This window comes from Lampris incognitus, chromosome 1 (assembly GCF_029633865.1).
Source record: "Lampris incognitus isolate fLamInc1 chromosome 1, fLamInc1.hap2, whole genome shotgun sequence".
NCBI classification, from domain to species: domain Eukaryota; kingdom Metazoa; phylum Chordata; class Actinopteri; order Lampriformes; family Lampridae; genus Lampris; species Lampris incognitus.
The window spans coordinates 100,666,844-100,688,186 of record NC_079211.1 but is presented as its reverse complement, the minus strand read 5'-3'; the positions used below and the strand labels follow the sequence as shown (position 1 = coordinate 100,688,186).

The window sequence follows — 21,343 nt, the reverse complement described above, 5'->3', positions numbered from 1 at the left end:
AAACGAGACGCGTGACGTCACGAGAACGCCTAACGCAAACCCGGAAGTAAGCGAGTCTTGCGGCGGTGCTCGAGCTCGGCTGCGTCAAGGTAACGATCGAAAGGGAGAAGACGAGCGGTAGTCAAATGGGTCTTTCTTGATTCACAACCAAATTCAATCAATCAATCACAATCAATTTCACACGCACAAAAAAAGGAGTCACAATCCGAACACGTGTCGTCTCACGTAGTTTAACCAAAAAACAAAAAAATAATCTCGGTTAATCCATTGGGGGGAGGCCCCGTAATTCGCTAACGGTGTTTTTGGGGCTTCTGTAACACGGCGTTTATAGCGTGTTTGTGACATTGGCGGGATGTTGTTAGTTGTGCGCTGGTCCAATGCGAAATTCGTCTAATCCGCAAATTAGCCAGTAAATATAAACTCATGTAAACTACTAATAAGACACGTTAGCCCCTAGCTAACGAGTCTGACCCTTTAGCCGGGCGGTTAGTGATGTCGCCTTGTGGTGCGGTACACCCGGTTGCGAATCCCGCATCGGGCAAGAAAGTAACCGGTTACAATAGTTTATCTACGTTTTGTGGTTATGACTTACATAAGCTATGCGTTGTATAATAATGTCAGTTATAATTGTACGAGGTGGCAAAAGGAAATAATTGTCACCCCCGAAAAACCAATATAACTTGTGGGCAATTAAAAGGCCCCGTTGAAATCATGCGTCCTAACACTTTGCAGGCCCAGCAAACATTTAGACGTCTAATCGACGTCTTTTAAAGGTCATTTTTGAACGTCCAATTTTAGTCCGTGGTGGGTGCAGACTGTGAGTTTTTCTGACGTCTTCTGGACGTCCAATTCTGACATCCACAGGACCTCTATATAAGGGCTGATTCTAGTCCAAATGTGGTCATTTTGGACGTCTTTTCAACGTCAAATTTAAACTTCTTTTAGACCACTTTTTAATACTGCTTAATCAGTGCATACGCCCCCATTTTCAGACAGTGGCCCATTTTCTGTCAATTAAAGGACCAGGTTGCCGTAAAAACAAGTTATTTCTAAAAATTCCTCAATTTTCTGAGCTTGGCAAAACAAAAAAGTAAGTCTCCAGCCCCTTCCTAAGATTTGTTATGATTTAAAAATGACAATTAAGCAAAATCTTTAAAAATTCATAAATCACAGGAATCAGATAGAGACTTACTCCAATACCTTTTTGCTCGGGAATTTATGCACAAAAACTAGTTGCCATTAATTTTTCCAAAACAAGAAGTACGTTGAAAAATTATACTTCCTGTTTTGGAAAAATGAATGGCAACTAGTTTTTGTGCATAATCTCCTGAGCAAAAGTCTCTTTGAAAAAGTCTTACTCATTCCTGTGATTTTCTTTGAATTTTTAAAAATGTTGCTTAATCGTCGTTTTTAAATCATAAATCATAGGGAGGGGCTAGACTTTTTGTTTTGCCAAGCTCAGAAAATTGAGGAATTTTTAGAAAGACCTGTTTTTACGCCAACCTGGTCCTTTAATTGCAGGACTACACAGGTTAATACTATTCCTAAGGTAGATTTCAAGATAATGTAACATTGTTCCTATTTTAAGTACAAATTGCATTAATTAACCCATCATACATATACAGTTTAAGACAGATCAACCCAATAATCGTAGTGGGCTGATTTGCTTTCATTCTGTAGTGCACGCACGCCGCATGTGCACACACACACACACACACACACCATACCCACACAGAAACTATTCAGGGCTTTGCAGTTGAGACATTTATTTCTCCACAGAGTGAGTAAAACAGTATGTATATGGTAATACATAGGTGGAATAATAAAGCAATAGAACACGAGCAGGAGTGCAATATCGTGTGATATCGACACTGCTGTGATTTGGTCGTAGGCAGTACCACAGACAATCACAGCAGTGCTGCTATCACACGATATTGCACAACCTCAAGTGTTCAATTGCTTTTATACAACAAGTCTACATGTTAATTTCACCAATATAGGCTAGGACAATCATGTTGTGTTATTCAGTGGCTCTGCCAAGACAAATAGTTCCTCAACTGAACATTTTGCACCTTCCAATCAGTAAGGTAATACTGAAAAACAAAAACTGGACCAACTGGTCCTTCTGTCCAGAACTTGGCACACGATCTCTAAAATACAAAAATAAAGCCTCTGTGTGGGCGGGGCTTTCCCTTTGGTGGCGGCCACCTACCCCTGCCCACCCATGGCTACACGGCTACCCTACTGAGTGCCTGGTGTGTGTCCACCACCTCCCCGTCTCGCTGGAGCGTGCTTGAGATGGTCTGCGGCATGCTGCTTAATGATGCCCTCTGGCCTTACGGTCAAATTTCATGACTGCATCTGCATAGAAAAAGACAACATGCATTTAAACAAGTCTCCATATTTATGCAAAAAATACATTTCCTGTACATCCACTACTGGTGTAATCGTTAGCTAGTTATCGTTTATTAAGGAGACGCCTTTGTAGAAAGCGACTTACAAAAATAGGTAGACATAGTTGTGCATCTATACAGTCAAACTCCAAAAGGCTGAATGATTGAAAGTGTCCTTTTCTTTCAGGGGGAGGTCCCTTATCCTTTGGCCTCACGAAGGTATTTTGACAGGTAGAGCCATACTGAGTGTGGCCTCTGCCCATGGAAGTGTTCATGCGCATTAAAGACTTCCTCTACCCTGGCACAGCCATCCCTACTACGTTGTTATCATTTAGAATGAGATATTGATGATGTAGTAGAGATGGCTGTCTATCTATGCCCATCCCTACTATAGCATCAATATCTCATTCTAAATGATAATGTAGTGGGGATGGCTGTGCCAGGCTAGAGGAAGTCTTTAATGCGCATGAACACTTCCATGGGCAGAGGCCACGCCCAGTATGGCTCTACCTGTCATTTAATTACCATGGGCCTCACTGCAAGCAAGGTATTTTGACAGGTAACGTCATACTGGGCGTGGCCTTTGCCCATGGAAGTGTTCATGCGCATTAAAGACTTCCTCTAGCCTGGCACAGCCATCCCTACTACGTTATTTAGAACGCGATATTAATGATGTAGTAGGGATGGATAGGGATAGACAGCCATCCCTACTACATCATCAATATCTCATTCTAAATGATACCAACGTAGTAGGGATGGCTGTGCCAGGCTAGAGGAAGTCTTTCCTGCACATGAACACTTCCATAGGCGAAGGCCACGCCTAGTAAGACTTTACCTGTCATTTAATTACCTTGACTGTCTCCCATCCATGTACTAACCAGGCCCTACCCTGCTCAGCTTCCAAAATCTGACAAAGGTCCACATAAGTGACTACTCCGGTGTGTGTGACAATCATTAGGACTTTATGAATTTACCCTTGTGATGCTTAAGTTAAAGGTTATTGTATGTTAAAACATACCTGTCAAGAACTTTGTGAACACAGTCTTTTGTGTCTTTCCCGCCAATACGGGAAAGTTGCAGCACCTGTTGGAATAAGTCCATGAAAACTTTGACCTAAAAATAGTGTGCAAGTGCACCTTATACTGTGTTATGCTGTTCATTAATTCCAAACTTTTGTAAAACTTACCAGGGTATTGAAAGCTTTGGCATCAGACAGGCGTTGTTCCTCTCTCTTGAAGGCTTCCATGTCCTCCATCCTCTCCACACGACTGGCTGAAGAGACCGGTTCAGCTCTTCCTATGAGTCTCACCTCATTGCGAATGTCTATCAACATGTTTAGCACTTTCTTCTGGTACACTGAAAGAAAGAAAAGTAACACTCTCAAAGCTTTTGTTGAAAACAAGGATGGGTTTGCCGTACTTCCTAGAGGTATAATCCCGTGAAGCACGGTCTTATTGCTTAAGTAATTGAAATACCGGCTCAGTGGCCTAGTAGTTAGAGTGTCTGCCCCGAGTCCGGGGAGGCTTTTGAGTTTAATTCCCGGCCAAGTCATACCAAATACTACTTAAAAATAGTACCCATAGCCTCCCTGCCTGACACTCAGCATCAAGGGTTGGTTTGGGGGTAAGTCCTTACGACATACTAGCGCAGCGGTCGGGAACCTATGGCTCGCGAGCCATATATGGCTCTTCCGGTGACGGCATATGGCTCCCAGACAATTTTGAGTTGAAAATTATTTTTTTTTCAAAAAAATCAGTTTGGAACTGATTTTAAAATACTTGTGATATTTCTTAATAATACTGTGTCATTTTAAAGTAAACAGAAATTAGTTTTGAAGATAAATTTCACGGGTCACGGGTCACCCGTGGGTCGGGTCGGGAACCAATGGCTCGCGAGCATGTAAAGGTGAAGAAATCAATTTTATCAGATAGCCAACTAGTTTATCCGCTTCAACCCTTGTAACGGAAAAGATGGCGAAAAGAAAAAAAGACGATGATTACCATGCATTCCAGGCTGCGTGGACAGAGGAATTTGCATTTGTGGAGAGAGCAGGATCTGCGGTATGTCTAATATGCAATGATAAAATTGCATCGATGAAACGGTCAAATATAAAGCGGCACTTCGATACGCACCATGCTTCATTTGCATCGAAATATCCAGCGGGGGACAGCAGGAAAAGGGCATGCGAGGAGCTACAGCGGAGAGTGCAGACGAGTCAGCAGCAACTACGTGTGTGGACCAAGCAAGGTGACGGGAATTCCGCTAGCTTTGCGGGGGCTTTGGCAATAGTAAGGAATCGAAAGTCATTCACAGATGGCGAGTATGCCAAAACATTCATGCTTGATGTGGCCAATGAACTGTTTGATGACTTCCCAAATAAAGACAAGATAATCAAACGAATAAAAGACATGCCCCTGTCAGCAAGAACTGTGCACGATCGTAGCATCATGATGGCAAATCAAGTCGAGGAAACACAAATTAAGGACATAAACGCCGGGACATACTTTTCTCTCGCGTTAGATGAGTCAACAGACGTTAGCCATCTATCTCAGTGCAGTATCATTGCCAGGTATGCTGCAGGTGACACACTGCGTGAGGAAAGCTTGGCTGTTTTGCCAATGAAAGGGACAACAAGAGGAGAGGATTTATTCATGTCTTTCATGGAGTTTGCTAAAGAAAAAAAACTACCGATGGATAAACTTATTTCTGTCTGTACTGATGGTGCACCCTGTATGTTGGGGAAGAACAAAGGATTTGTAGCGCTTCTCCGTGAACATGAAAAGAGAGCCATCCTAAGTTTTCATTGCATCCTGCACCAGGAGGCGCTTTGCGCTCAGACGTGTGGCCAGGAGCTTGGCGAGGTGATGTCTCTGGTCATTCGAGTGGTCAACTTTATTGTTGCCCGAGCTTTAAATGATCGCCAGTTTAAAGCTCTGTTAGAAGAAGTTGGGAATCATTATCCCGGTCTGCTTTTACACAGCAACGTGCGTTGGTTGTCAAGGGGGAAGGTGCTCAGCCGTTTTGCAGCTTGCCTGAGTGAAATCCGGACTTTTCTTGAAATGAAAGGCGTCAAGCATCCTGAGCTAGACAACACTGACTGGCTCCTGCAGTTTCACTATCTCGTGGACATAACTGGCCATCTAAACCAGCTCAATGTGAAAATGCAAGGTATTGGAAATACAATCTCATCCCTTCAACAAGCAGTGTTTGCATTTGAAAGCAAGCTGGAAGTCTTTCTCAGGGACATTGAAACAGGTCGTCTTCTGCACTTTGAAAGACTGCAACAATTTAGAGATGCATGCTTAGCAAGTGACTCCACTCAACATCTGGATCTCCAGCAGCTAGCTGGCTTTACGTCCAATCTCCTGCAGTCATTCAAAGCACGTTTTGGAGAATTTCGTGCGCGCACTGGTCTTTTCAAGTTCATCACTCATCCACATGAGTGTGCAGTGGACAAAATCGACCTGACATGCATCCCCGGGGTCTCTATCGGAGACTTTGAGCTGGAAGTTGCTGACCTGAAGGCATCAGACATGTGGATGAGTAAGTTCAAGTCACTTAATGGAGAGTTGGAAAGTCTTGCGCGACAGCGAGCAGAGCTGGCGAGGGAACACAAGTGGACAGAAATTAAAAATCTTCAACCTGAAGACCAGCTGATTCTTAAAACTTGGAACGAGCTTCCTGTGACATACCACACAATGCAGCGTGTGAGTATTGCCGTATTGACCATGTTTGGCTCTACATATGCATGTGAACAGTCTTTCTCGCATATGAGGAACATTAAGACCAACCTACGCTCACGTTTAACTGATGGAAGCCTCAACGCCTGCATGAAGCTCAACCTCACCACGTATGAACCAGACTACAAGGCCATCAGCAAAACCATGCAGCACCAGAAGTCGCATTAAAAGTAAGACATATTTAATTTATTATACGTTAAAAATACTATATGGCTCTCAATGAAATATATTTAGAAATATTTGGCTTTTATGGCTCTCCCAGTCAAAAAGGTTCCCGACCCCTGTACTAGCGTCATGTCCAGGGGGTGTACTTGTACATCAAGCTGCCTCACGCTACGGAAACAGGAGATATGCTCCTGCCCTATGAGCCTAACGGCTTGAGAACCATTGGTTCAAGGCTACTTACTAAGTCATTGAAATAGCTCAGCACTTACCTGCTGGTGGCAATGGGAATGTCCCTGCTGGCCTCTCAGTCACTGTCTCAACACCTGTAGTAAGAAAAAAAAGTGTTTTAGATTGCATTAAAACTTCCAAAGACACAGAGGACCATACATTACACGAATAGGGATGCACCGATACTAATTGTTGGCGAATTATAAAGACTGATTACTTAGGCACTCACCATGCCTGTCCCTGGATCGGTCAACTCTGGACCTCGTGTCCCTCGACCCATGACTGCGGCGGGACCTGTGATCATATCTCGAGCCACTGCTGGACCTTTCGCTGTACCTAGATTCGTGGGTGGACCTGGACCGCTGCCGGTATCCGACACTGGGTCTAGAGCCGCCACTGTGTCCAGAACTGATGCTGGCTCTGTCACTGGACCTAGAACATAAGTGACCATTTAATTATTGGACATAATACTACAATACCATGTCACATTGAAAAAGACTAACCCCTACTGGTCTTCGATGTTGACAATCACGCCTCCTCTGATACAAACACAGTTGCCCTGCCCTGCTGACAGGTGCCCTAGGCCTGTCGGAAATCGCTAGGGCAGCGATAAGCCCTAGCCTCGGTACCACGCTCACCATTACAGTGTATGGAGAGCATGGAATTTTTGTGTATGAGCCTCTAGACAGCGGCTATACAGATGACGTTATGGCTGTATTCCATGCAAATAGGTCAAAGCAGTTCTGTAGGCGGGCAGTGGCGCGAAGCTAACTAGCCATTGGCCGATTCAAAAACTCAGAACCTATCAGATCCCTGCCTCTGATTTCCGAAGACTCGCCATCTTTGCGGAAGACTAGTTGAAAGCGGGAACTGGGCCAGATGTGTCTTTACCCCGTCCACCTGTCACACGACACGTTTGGTACACAGACTAGCCTGGCCTAAGCCATCCTGAAGGCCGTAATCACAAATGTGATTTGGTATGTAGGCCTGAGACCAACCAGTAGAAGTCAGTCGCTACTGATTCTGTGCCCTAACCATATTACACTGTACCTGGAGCGATAGCCATGCCTTGGAGGACCTTCATCCTTTCTGCGGTTTTCTTGTCGAGCTCCTGAAGAGACAAATGTTTTGAGATTTAACTTGGCTGATTAGTTAGCAAAAGGGTGATTTTTTTAATAAAGTGTGACAAATACTCACTGGGTGTTGAAGTTTCTCTGCTTTGAGATGCTGCACTTGCATGTGGAAAGCCTGAAAGCGACAAATAATGTTCTTAGATTAAGGTGACCAGATTTTCGAATCCTAAAACCGGGACACTTAGTGCACGTCTTATCCTTGCACGCGCATGTGACATCCTTGTACGCGCACACATTTTTCAGATAGATCACATCAAAACAATGGTAAACGGGCTGCACATTAAGGGGCCTTACATAGTCCTAGCTCCGCGTAGTCTCGTGCACAAGCATGCGTGAAGTTACAATTGAGTGCACTACACACTAATGGCCCGGGTTTGACCCCCGGACGAGCAAAAACCCAGCGCGTGTTAAAAACCGGGACCGTTCGTTGGTGCATCACAAAAACCGGGACAATTCTGTTTTTTACAGATATCTCTCGAGTCGGGACTCGGAGCTTAACACCGGGACTGTCCCGAACCAATGGCCACCCTTTCCTGATTCCATGACAAATGCTCACAAGACCAATGCTCACAAGACCAATGCTCACAACACTAAAAGAAAAAGAGACAAATGCTCACAAATTGTTTTACAATCTATATTCACAGCGAAAAATGATAGTATACAGATATACAAATATGAAATATGTTTACATATCGATTTAATTATGAAAATATGTACAAATACTTTCAAAACCCAATGCACTAGTAAAATATGTACATGAAATCGATTTCCTTTGTAGTTCTATGACTCTATAGACACTGCTTTAAAATCTCTTAATTAGGTCACTGTGATCCCTATTACATGCTTAGACCTATGTGATATTTCTTGTGACATGCAACAGACTGTTCAACGGAATATTTTTCCATGAATAAAGGTTAATTTAGATAATGTATTACCAAACAGTAATTGATAGTGTCATTATCATGATTATCTTTAAGATCATCATTTCATTTGTCAGGGAGATGTGATCCCTCTCACATGCTTAGGCCTATGTGATATGTCTTATGTGACATGCAACAGAATGTTCAGTTGACTTTTTGAAAAATAAAGATTGTAAAACAATTTGTGAGCATTTGTCTCTTTTTCTATTAGTATTGTGAGCATTTGTCTTGTGAGCATTTGTCTGCACACCCCCTTTCCTAGATTCTAGTTTTGTGAAACGTTAGCTAGCTAGCTGTTAGCTAGCTAACGTTACGTTAATTAGCTACAAGCTGTTGGCTGATTCAGACGCAAATGCTAGCTAGCGAACGTTAACTAACTAGATCGACCTCATGATATGGTTGAGACAAAGCTAAGTAACAAACACATTTAGAAACACAACATTAAATTAGCTGGACTTACCCTCAGCTTTGTAGCTTTTCACAACGCGCGCACGACAGTTGACATTGACAGCTAGCTAATTCTGAATGGCGGGGTCGGAACGGGCGACCGTGGGGGCGACGATTAGACAGAACACGTCATTCAGCCAATCAGAATGACGTTCACAGGCTGACCGTTGAGAAGTTTTTTAATAATAATAATTGTATATGAATTAATCATGTTTTTAACAACAAGAACTTTGTTAATCATTTCTCCAATCATAAATAATAAAAAATATTGTAACGTGCAAGGATAAGAAGACACGCTGGCCGCCGGCTACGAATCTGACCCTTTAGTCGAGCGGTTAGCGATGTCTCCTGCGGTGCGGATGATACGGTTTCGCTTCCCGGCCGCGGCAGTTCCTGTGGTTGCGTTGTCCCCCGAATTCGCTGCAGTATACCCTTCCCTAATCCTATGAATTTCTTGCACCTGTTTTAGACGTCCACAGACGTCCAAAAAAATGACCTAGCCAGACGTTCAGGTATTGAACTGCATATTGACGTCTAAGAGGGGTTGTAGAGCCGAAGGAACGGAGAAGACCGTAGGTTCACACTTTAGCCGTGTAGGCAACTTTCTTTAATCCACGGTAAATCAGAGAGAGAACAAAACCACAGCTCGACTGAGCGGAGGTGGCAAGAATAATCAGAAAACTGGCTGGACAACCATAACTTAACCCTGCGTTAACCTGCCAGGGCAACCATGACTTAACCCTTAGTTCCTGGGTTGAATTCTGTCCCCAATACGTGTCCACCACATGAGCCCCCCCCAGAATTCGCCCTAGTAATCGAAGTCAGGCAGGCGCGGGGGGACGACAGGCCGTCCGAGGCGGCTCCGGATAACAGGGGCCGGAGTGTCTCTGGGAGGCATTGACGCGGGCCTGTGGAGGTCGGCCTGAGGAGCAGAAGAGGCAGCTCGGGCCTCCACGGGGGGAGGAGGCGGAGCCGGGGGACGACCGCGACGAGGAGGTTGGGCTAACTCCAACGGCTGCGTCAAGTCCAGGTGTGCGGGTTTAACTCGGTCCACTGAAACATGCTCGGCCGTGCCCCCAAAATCCACCACCAGGTGCTTAGTTCCCCGTTCCAGGACGCGGAAGGGGCCGTCATAAGGGGGCTGCAGAGGGGGGCGGTGTGCGTCATGACGGATGAACACGTAGTCCGCTGACTGCAGACCTGGGGGCACCTGGGACACCGGAGCGCCGTGTTGGGCGGTAGGGACGGGTGTGAAAGCTCTGACCCCGTCCAGCAAGGAGGCTCGTTGGTCCCCAGCTGACCAGGGACGCGTTGCATTGGGCATGAAATCGCCTGGGACTCGCAGCGGCGTGCCGTACACCAGCTCCGCAGAGGAGGCTTGTAGGTCTTCCTTCGGGGCGGTCCGCAGGCCCAGCATGACCCATGGGAGCTTGTCGACCCAGTTGCAGTCCTTGAGAGTAGCCCGAAGCGCAGCCTTCATGGACCGGTGGAAGCGCTCACATAGGCCGTTCGCCTGAGGGTGGTAGGCGGTAGTGCGATGAAGCTTGACGCCCAGAGCCTCACCCACAGCATTCCATAGCTCTGAGGTAAACTGTGGCCCGCGGTCAGATGAAAGGTCGGAAGGCGTACCGAAACGTGAGACCCACGACCCAATAAAAGCCCGGGCCACATCAGCAGACGTCGTGGATGCCAGGGGAACAGCTTCAGGCCAGCGCGTAGTCCTGTCCACCACAGTGAAGAGGTAGGTGAACCCATGGGAGGGGGGTAGGGGACCAACCAGGTCGACGTGGACATGGTCAAATCGTCTCTCCGGCACTGCGAAGCGTTCCAGGGGCGCCTTAATGTGGCGGTGTATCTTAGCCCGCTGACAGGCAACACACGAGTCGGCCCACGCTTTCACGTCTCTCTTAAGTCCCTCCCACACAAACTTAGCAGAGGTCAGGCGCACGGATGGCTTACCGCCTGGATGAGAGAAGCCGTGCACAGCTTCAAATACGGGGCGTCTCCAGCTGTGCGGGACGATGGGCCTGGGCTGTCCTGTGGAGACGTCACACAGGAGGGTGACACCTGTGTCGCTGAAAGGAACGTCCTGCAGGCGGAGCCCCGTGTCGGAGGCCCGGAGACGGAGGATGCTCGGGTCCGTGGCCTGGTCAGCAGCCATCTGTGCATAGTCAAGGCCTAGGTGGACCGCTCCAATCACCGCCCTAGAGAGGCAGTCAGCTACCTGGTTAGACTTACCAGCGACGTGCTGGATGTCGGTAGTAAATTCCGAAATGAAGGAGAGTTGTCGCTGCTGGCGAGCGGACCATGGCTCGGCCGTCTTGGACATGGCAAACGTGAGGGGCTTGTGGTCCACGTACGCAGTAAACTCGCGGCCCTCTAGCAGGAAATGGAAATGCCGGACGGCGAGCCAGAGACCGAGGAGTTCCCTGTCAAAAGTACTATACTTGCGCTCTCGGGGTGTAAGCTGGCGACTGAAAAAGGCCAAAGGCTGCCAAGCCCCCCCCACCCACTGTTCGTGAACCGCACCAACAGCATAGTCCGATGCATCCGTGGTTATGGAAATAGGCGCTGTAGGTGAAGGATGCGCTAGCAGGGTAGCCTGGGAGAGCGCAGCTTTAGTCTCGGTGAACGCACGGTCCCGCTCTGCTGTCCAGTCGACCGCCTGGTTGGGGGACATGCCTTTCAGCGCCTCGTACAGTGGCCGGATGATAAAGGCGGCTCGGGGAATGAAGCGGTGGTAGAATGTCACCATCCCGATGAACTCCCTGAGCGCACGAGCTGTTTGGGGGCGCGGAAAGGCCGCCACCGCTTCCACCTTTGAGGGCAGGGGGACTGCCCCGTCCCCAGTGATGCGGTGCCCGAGGAAATCAATGGCTGTCAGCCCGAACCGGCACTTCGCCGGGTTGACGATCAGCCCATGCTGGCTGAGGCGTGTGAAGAGGGCATGAAGATGGGACAGGTGTTCTTCCTCGGAGGCGCTGGCGATGAGTATGTCGTCCAAATAGACGAAGATGAAAGGAAGGCCACGGAGCACTGAATCCATCAGCCGCTGAAAGGACTGGGCCGCGTTTTTGAGTCCAAATGGCATTCGTAGGAATTCAAATAGGCCGAATGGGGTAGTCACCGCTGTCTTGGGGATGTCTGAGGGGTGCACGGGAACTTGATGATAACCACGGACCAGGTCGACTTTTGAGAAGACGCATTTGCCAGACAGGTTTGCAGAAAAGTCCTGGATATGCGGGACAGGATAGCGGTCGGGCGTGGTGGCGTCATTTAGTCGGCGGTAGTCCCCGCATGGGCGCCAACCTCCATCAGGCTTAGCGACGATGTGGAGTGGGGACGCCCACGGGCTGTCAGAGCGGCGGATGATCCCCATGCGTTCCAGGTGCTCGAACTCAGACTTGGCAATGGCGAGTTTGGCGGGGTCGAGACGCCTGGCTCTGGCGTAGACCGGGGGCCCCTTCGTAGCAATGTGATGCTCCACCCCATGCTTAGCGGTGGGTGCAGAGAAGGTAGGCTGGGTGAGGTCAGGGAACTCAGCGAGGAGGCGGTTGAACTTGTCTGCCTCTGAGACAGAGTTGGCTAGACCTGCATAGGCCGCTTCCCTCCGCGTACATGCGAAGGAGGAGAAGGTTAAGGCATCGACCAGACGGCTGTTCTGAATGTCCATTAGCAAACCGTAAGCGCACAAAAAATCAGCTCCGAGGAGGGGAAGCGTTACATTGGCCATGACGAACTCCCACGTGAAACGTTGTCCACCAAAACACAGTTCTACAGACCGCACGCCGTAGGTGTGGATAGGGCTGCCGTCAGCCATCGCCAACTGGGGGCCCCGCTCCCCGCCCATGATGTCGACGTCAGTAGCAGGGAGCACGCTTCTCTGTGCGCCCGTGTCACAAAGAAATCGCCGACCGGAGATGGTGTCGAGGATGAAGAGTAGCCTGCTCGTATCGCCAACACTCATGGCCACTACTGAGTGTTGGCCCTCTCGTTTCCCGTCGGCCTGTAGTTGCAGGGGGAACGGCACCGTTTAGCTTTCGCACCAAATCGAGCGTGGTACATACAGAGTCCAGAGGGCTTGTAGCGGTCTGATGCTGTGGCGCCACCGTCGGGCCACGCCCGCGATGTCGGCGGGGGGCCAGTGAAGGTAGGAGCCAGCACCCCGGCATGGGAGGAACGTTGTGTAGCGACGAAGAATCGGTCAGCCTCCTTTGCCAGCTCACGGGGATCAGTGATGGTGGAGTTAGCGAGCGCAGTCTGGACGTGGGGCGGCATGTTGCGCAGAAACAGCTCCATAAACAGGAAACATGGCTTTTCTTGACCCAGTAGGTTTAACATCCTGCTCATTAGCTCCGATGGTTTGCCATCTCCCAAGCCCTGAATTGCGAAGAGGCGACGTGCTCTCTCCGTTGTTGACAGTTCAAAAGTTTCAAGGAGGAGATGTTTAAGTGCGGCGTATTTACCGTCGGCCGGTGGGTTGGTTATGAAACCGCTTATCCTGGAAGCCGTAGCGCACCCCAGCGCTGCCACTACGTAGTAGTACCTGGTCTCGTCTGCTGTTATGTCTCTGAGCGCGAACTGTGCCTCAGCCTGCGCGAACCACGTAGCCGCGGAAGACTCCCAAAACTCCGGCAGTTTAATTGCAACGGCGTTCGTAGCCATAATGTGTGTGGTTTCAGAAAACTTATCCGAAAACCGACGTCGGGGTCACCAGTGTAGAGCCGAAGGAACGGAGAAGACCGTAGGTTCACACTTTAGCCGTGTAGGCAACTTTCTTTAATCCACGGTAAATCAGAGAGAGAACAAAACCACAGCTCGACTGAGCGGAGGTGGCAAGAATAATCAGAAAACTGGCTGGACAACCATAACTTAACCCTGCGTTAACCTGCCAGGGCAACCATGACTTAACCCTTAGTTCCTGGGTTGAATTCTGTCCCCAATACGTGTCCACCACAGGGTCATATTTAGACGTCAAAATATTGCACGTCGCACAGACGTCTAGAAATGCTCTTTGACGGACTGACCCAATATAGACCTGATCTGCACGTCCCTCAGACGTCCAATGTTTGCTGGGGGGCCCCTAAATAGGTAGGATGAAGTCTTGAAACACTCCGTCAAACACTTAATTTTATTATTTTTTTTGCACCCAAAGAATGTGCAAATGGTTTGTATTCAGGTATAAATCTAACTTGAACTTTGCTTGTTCTCAGTCTATATCTGTCCCTCACTGACCTTCCTACCTAATTTCTTTTTTGTTTTTGTTTTACAGCAGTTCATACTTGTTTTCTAAATAGCATGAGGCTTTCTCTTCGCTGCTTTAGTATCTGGAGAAGTTTCTCTAAAAGTCTGTTGGCAAACACGGGGAAACGTGGCTTGTGCAGTGCAGCGATGCGGTTGGTGCAGTTCCAACGTCACAGTGAGGAAGGAGTGATTCGAGTGGGAGTAGAGCAAGGCGAGGGGCTCGGCGTTGTGGATTTAAAGGCCTTCGATCCCTCTATGCCCTCCACAATGAGAGAACTGCTGGAGCTGGGCGACAAGGGCCTGGAGTGTGCACAAAGGTATCGACGTGCACTCTCAAGTCGGCAAGCTATGACATTGTCCCATTAAACCCAGTGACTTACCCAATGTCACTGTTCTTAGTCCCTCGCTCACTCTGATCTCTTTCTTTGCTTCTTCTACCCTGACCCTTCAAGGGAGTTTTCATTCCATGTCTTCCGTTTCCTGTCTATCCAGGGTGTTGGCATCTGGTCGGTGTGCAGTGGAGCGCTCAGGCATCCGGCTGCTTTCACCTGTCCTGGCGCCAGAGAAAGTGGTGTGTGTGGGAATGAACTACCGCGACCACTGCTTGGAGCAAAACGCTCCCATTCCTCGGGAACCGATTATCTTCAGCAAGTTCCCCAGCGCCATCACAGGACCATACGACCACATCACTCTCCCCGCCGAAAGCCAGGTGAGAGAGCCCATCATGTTCAGGAGGTCATTTATTTTTAGGCTTAGATGCTTTTTCACTGAAAGAAAACTAAACAAAACCTGCTGAAGGGGTGGTATCATTTCTCTAGTTTACAATACAGTTTCAAAACTATTTGTTTTTGTTGGTTACATTGCTCACCTTTTAAAAGCCCACATGTATTTCAACCCAAATATATTATTTTGATGGCTTTCTCTGTAGTGTGTTAGAGACAGAAAGACAGACAGGCAGACGAACACTAAATTAACATGCGACGCTTTCTGAGCCAATGTCTTTTGTGGTTGACCCTGCATTCAGCTACGTTACTGCAGGGGTTATATGTTGACCAAATCCTGGATAAAGGTGTCATCAAGCTGACACACTGAGCGTTCTTTGATAAGTCTCTATTGTCTGACTGAAGGAGGTGGACTGGGAGGTGGAGTTGGCCTTTGTGATTGGACGAAGGGGAAAACACATCAAGGTGAGCGTCACATCATTTAAAGGGTGGCAGACAAACCATTTCGTTGGCCAACAGAGAACCCCTTTTGACACTGTCATTTACGAACCAGGAGAAGGACGCTCTCTCATACGTGGCAGGGTTCACTGTGGCCAATGATGTAAGTGCGCGTGATTGGCAGATGAAACGCAACGGGAAGCAGTGGTTGCTGGGAAAAACGTTTGACAGCTTCTGTCCTCTCGGCCCTGCCTTGGTAACCACCGATGCTGTGAATGGTGAGCGGGAGACACAAAATGCAAAACCACAGCAAAGAGAGTAAAAGATGGAGGTCAGGCTGAATCAAACATTTCCAAAGGAGTTTATTACTTGCAGCAATATCAGCGTGGTAACAACGCGCAGTTCTCTAAAACCTTCATAGCTGTTGGTGATGAGATGGGCAGGGTAGCCAGGTAACAGTATTCAAAGCACACTTAACAAGAACCCGGGGGGGGGGGGGTTGTGTCGTCGACTTTGCCTCCAGATCCCCACAACCTGGGTATCCGCTGTCTGGTTAATGGAGAAACTGTCCAGAGCAGCAACACTGATCAGATGATCTTCAAAACAGAGAAACTGGTTGCATGGGTGTCACAGTAAGTCCAGTTAGCGTTCCAGTGCTGCTCATGTTCATGTCCTCTTTGTACCAGCGCCTAACAGTGACACTATCGACACAAATGCTACAGAGTGTAGTCAGGATGCATTTAACCTGCCCTTCGGCATGACGTCTTCTTCTCCCGTTAGGTTTGTGACTTTGACACCTGGAGATGTGTTTCTGACAGGCACTCCTCCAGGAGTGGGCGTATTCAGAAAGCCCCCCGTCTTTCTTAAGGTGATTGAATGAATGCGATTCATAAAAGCGGTCCACACAACAGTGATTGAATAATAACCAGGTGACACCTGTACTATAGCCACGGCTCAAATCCAGTTGAACCCTTCACTTTATGCAAAAAGATGCAACTGTCCCCTTATCTGTTCTAATCACTTTCACACTCTGCTCCAGGTTAAAGAAAAGGCTTGCAGTGTAATAAGACAATACTATGTAGTTAAATGCAATCTGTATACGAAAAATGGCATGTTTTTGATAGGAAGGAGGGACAGCGGTGCCTTGTGAAGTTGAGGGATGGTGCACATTGATGAGTTGTTAAAACTGTTTTTCAGAGAGGAGACGTGGTGGAGTGTCAGATAGACAAACTGGGCTCCATACTCAACAAGGTGGTCTAACCCAGAGACAGCTGAGAGGACAGCAAGGAGGACACTGACAAATCTGGAATCAGTTCACAACAGATTGTAACGTGTCCCCCACAACTCCTCTCATTGAATATTCACCACTTTACTGTTAATTAGTCTTACACGAAGAAACACATTTCCAAATGTGTATTTTCTTATGCTGTGAAAGGATTTTTCTATGTGACTTTGAATATTGACTGGGAATAAAAACGGCTTCTCTGCTGTGCTGTGATATAAGCCAGTAAAAGTGTGGTATTTTCTAATGCATCATATAATTACATGACTCACGGGGGTGTTCATAAATCACGCTGGTTCATTTGGTCATCATCACCCCTAAACTCTATAGCTCTCAAACCATTCAATGGCCACCCACTCCTCCTGAGTCACTGCGCTAGAAAGCATAAGGACCTACTGCCTTGATTTTGCAATAAAAAAAAGACGAGAATATATTTTTTCATGTAATCTAGATAGGGGATGTTGGGAGGGGCAAATTCTATATTTATAAATGACAACTATTAGTTTCCTTCATAAAACCTTTCCTACGAAACAGATGACCTCTGGCACAAAATGTAAGAGAAGAGGGAGAAGTGAGAGGAAAAAAAAGAGGAAGAAATGTCAAAAACTTGTACTAAAACGTGTCATTTTAACTGTTTTCCTTAAATGAAATCTTTTCAGGGAATCATACACAGCTCATTGCAGGTTTATCCACTGCATGCCAGCTAGACATCTCGGAGAAGGCCAACTCTCATTTCGGATGTGGCGCCGTACTGACTGATGGTATATTTTTACATATAAAGGCACAAGTATCTGTCAATCTGTCATTACATAAGACTTGAGGGGCAAGGTGTTATGACTAAGCACTTATAGCCAGTATTATATAACAAGGGCAAAAAGTTATGAGACGATGAACTTGTTTATGCCCAAAGGCAGGATAAGTGTGATTCCAAAATTACAGTGTAACTATTAAAATGTCAAGACGACCATTAGAGTGTCAAAGTGGAGTGACTGAAGACATCCTTGCATAGATAGAGCCGTCTGTCCGTCACTTGAAATGTGCAACTTTAAACTTTTCACCCGTTTGCAGGTGAAAGTTTGTTGAAAAATCTGTACGTGTCGTTGACATTTATCCATGGTAAATCTTGCAGGCATTATGAAAAATATGCTACTGTCAACAGCACAGGCCAACAAACAGAACTGTATGACCGCTGCAGTAGAAACCGGAAGTCAGTGGACTACAGTTATGCACAGAGTGGACTGGCTGTGTCTGTGGGTGGGAAGCCGGATGTGGGTATGTGCCCTGATCGCTGCACTAGTGCCTCCTCTGGTTGGTTGGGGCACCTGTTTGTGGGGGGGAGGGGGAACTGGGGGGACTAGCATAATCCTCCCATGCACTACATGCCCCTGGCGAAACTCCACACTGTCAGGTGAAAAGAAGCGGCTGGTGACTCCGCATGTAGCGGAGGAGGCATGTGGTAGTCTGCAGCTCTCCCCGGATCGGCAGAGGAGGTGAAACAGAGATTGGGACGGCTCGGAAGAGTTGGGTAATTGGCCGGACACAATTGGGGAGAAAAGGGGGGGGGGGCTTTTAGCGTGTCCCATAATATAAAACTATTGCGAGAAAAAGCATGGTATCTAAAACAAAAGCGGCCAGAACTACCTTGGCTTTTACGAAAGAGCTTAATTTGATGACTTTGTGGAGACAAATGCACCCTCAAACCAGGGACTACTACTCCTATTCCTGCCCCACAACTCTTAATACTAGGATGGACCTTTTTCCTGTTATCAACACAGCTAATTTACAGAACATTAGAATCTGAATACTTATCTAGAAACCTGTCACATCAGTCACCTTTGACCCTGTCTATCTTGATGCCAGAAAGAAATCAGTTAATATAGATGGTGATTGAACCCTACCCTTCAAAATCCAGATTTTTTGCAAGTTTATTAGGGACCAGATAGAGCTATTCTGTGAGACGAACGGTGCCTCTTCTCTCAATAGTTTTCTAATATGGGACACGCTAACAGCTTCTCCCCCCCCCCTTTTTTTCTCCCTAATTGTACCCGTCCAATTACCCCACTCTTCCGAGCCGTCCCGGTCGCTGCTCCACCCCCTCTGCCGATCCGGGGAGGGCTGGAGACTACCACATGCCTCCTTCGATACATGTGGAGTTGCCAGCCACTTCTTTTCACCTGACAGTCACGAGTTTTGCCAGGACGTAGCACATGGGAGGATCACACTATTCCCCCCAGTTCCCCTCCCCCCCGAACAGGTGCCCCAACTGCTCAGAGGAGGCGCTAGTGCAGCGACCAGGACACATACCCACATCCGGCTTCCCACCCTCAGACACAGCCAACCGTGTCTATAGGGACGCCCGACCAAGCCGGAGGTAACACGGGGATTCGAACTGGCGACCCCCGTGTTGGAATGGAATAGACCACTACGCTAACCAAACGCCGGGTAAAAAAAAACAAAAAAACAAACAAACCCTAAAACTAAAAGCTTATTTAAGGGGACAGATAATCTCCTATACAAAAGTATCAAAAGGAAATAATAATAACAATCATTTACATATTGGAAGCAGACATTTTGAAAAGGAGTTCCAACAATCTGGGTCCAAGGTATTATACCAATCACCGGTAAACAAAAAGCTCAATGCAATACATTACATACTTATAAAACTGAAAAGGCAATTTTAAGAGCTAAACAAAAGATATTATGAATTGGGAGAGAGGGCACACGAAATCTTGTCATGGCAACTGAATACAGAGGAAAGCTCAAAGACAATTAATGCAATTCAAACTGAAACGGGTTCAGTCTCATATAATCCATTAGAATTTAATGACACATTTAAACAATTTTATACAAATCTATACACATCGGAATCTCCAGAAGACCTGACTAAAATGGATGAATTTCTGTCCACCACTGAATTGCCCAAACTTGGCCAAAACTAAATGAATCTTGATCTTCCCTTCACACAGAAAGAAACTGAAAAGGCCCTGGGCTCGTTACAATCTAATAAATCACCAGGGGAAGATGGTTTCCCCCCTGAATTTTACAGAGAATTTAAGGATGTACTCATCCCCCTTATCCTGACTGTGACTAACTTAGCATCTGAAACTCAAACGCTCCCCAAATCATTATCTACTGCTTTAATTACTGTGAATCACAAAAAAATAGAGACCCATTAAAGTGTTCTTAATTTTCCTATTTCATTATAAAATTCAGACTATAAATTGATCTTTAAGGCCCTAGCTAACAGGCTTGGCCAATATCTGCCACAGTTAATAAATTCAGACCAGAGTGGCTTTATCCTGAAATGCTCATCAGCTAACAAATTATGTGGGCTCTTGAATATCATCCACCTAACAAAATCCAAAACTGAGCCTAGAATAGCTGTAGCTCTAGATGCTGAAAAGGCCTTTGATAGGCTGCAGTGGTCGTATTTATTTAAAGTCTTGGCCACGTTTGGGTTTGGCCGTTTTTTTATTAATTGGGTAAAAACCCTTTATCATGAACCCCGGGCCAAAATTACCACTAACGGACAGATCTCGACAGCATTTCCCTTGAGTAGATTGAGTCGACAGGGTTGCCCTTTGTCTCCAGGACTCTTTGTCTTGGCTACTGAGCCCCTAGCCAAACCAATTAGACAGGACCCCGATATAAAGGGTTTTAAAGTAGAGCAAACAAATCATAAAATTAATCTCCTGACAGATGATGTAATTTTGCTAATAACAGACCCTGGTAACTCCCTCACCAGATTACAGACTCTATTAAATGCTTATGGTGTTATTTCAGGATATAAGGTGAACTGGGGGAAAAGTGAAATTATTTCACTAATGGATTTTGATTACACTGTTTATCAGCAAACAAACCCATTCAAGTGGCTTCCAAATGGTATAAAATATCTTGGAACAACTATAGACAATGACCATTTACAAACATTTGTACAAACTTAATTACCTCCCATTGCTCAGTAGAATTGAAGATGATCTACATAGGTGGATGAGTTTGCCCATTGTGGGAAAACAAATATATTACAGAGGTTACAGTATCCAGTCATTGCCCATTCCACTACCCAAAACGTTATTTAAAACCCTCAACAAACATGTTAGATAATTAATATGGAATTGTAAAGTGCCCAGGGTATCTATAGAAAAATTAACACCGGATTATAGATTAGGGGGGGGCTTAGATTACCCAGTTTTAAGAACTATTATTTGGCGGCTCAAATGCAATTTATTTCATCCTTTTTTGAGGGCGACAGTGTCCCCTTTTGGATACAAATTGGATTACACTCCCTGAAAGAAAAGGTATCCAGGGATTTTACTTATAAGTGGAACTCCAGAATTATATCCAACAGGACAGACAATCCTATTTTAAAGCATTTAATTAAAATATGGTGTGAGACTCATGGAAGTCTTGGACTGAAAACGGGACTGTGACCAAAAATACCTCTGAGAAAAAATGAACTATTTACCCATGACCCTAAACAAGAAGATTTTGGAGACTTTGCATCATAAAGGGATCCAGCATTTGGAAGACTGCTACGAAAAAGGACTTCTCATGTCCTTTGAACAATTGAAGAGGAAATACAACTTGTCCAACAAGACACTCTTGGCCTATCTTTAGTTAAGATCTTTTCT

At 46.5% G+C, this 21,343-nt stretch overlaps 1 protein-coding gene across 3 annotated transcripts; it reads left to right on the top strand.

Annotated features, from left to right (window-relative positions):
• The first annotated feature begins 46 nt into the window (after positions 1 to 46).
• fahd2a (fumarylacetoacetate hydrolase domain containing 2A) lies at positions 47 to 16,928 on the top strand. Of its 3 annotated transcripts, none has more exons than XM_056292240.1 (8): positions 47 to 89; positions 14,351 to 14,587; positions 14,763 to 14,979; positions 15,398 to 15,457; positions 15,546 to 15,708; positions 15,954 to 16,062; positions 16,211 to 16,298; positions 16,628 to 16,928. In XM_056292240.1, the coding sequence occupies exons 2-8, from the start codon at positions 14,418 to 14,420 to the stop codon at positions 16,688 to 16,690; spliced, it is 870 nt and encodes a 289-aa protein (XP_056148215.1). In that variant the 5' UTR covers positions 47 to 89; positions 14,351 to 14,417; the 3' UTR covers positions 16,691 to 16,928. The 3 variants fall into 3 exon arrangements, with proteins under 3 accessions (XP_056148215.1, XP_056148202.1, XP_056148208.1); XM_056292227.1 differs by having other exon boundaries at positions 55 to 89; positions 14,299 to 14,587; XM_056292233.1 differs by having other exon boundaries at positions 60 to 89; positions 14,302 to 14,587.
• The last annotated feature ends 4,415 nt before the right edge of the window (positions 16,929 to 21,343 follow it).

Coding starts and splice junctions, on each gene's coding strand:
- fahd2a (XM_056292227.1), top strand. CDS start 14,325: ATGAGGCTTTCTCTTCGCTGCTTTAGTATCTGGAGAAGTTTCTCTAAA. Junction 15,458..15,545: donor GAAGGGGAAAACACATCAAG/GTGAGCGTCACA, acceptor TTTACGAACCAG/GAGAAGGACGCTCTCTCATA. Junction 16,063..16,210: donor CTGGTTGCATGGGTGTCACA/GTAAGTCCAGTT, acceptor TTCTCCCGTTAG/GTTTGTGACTTTGACACCTG.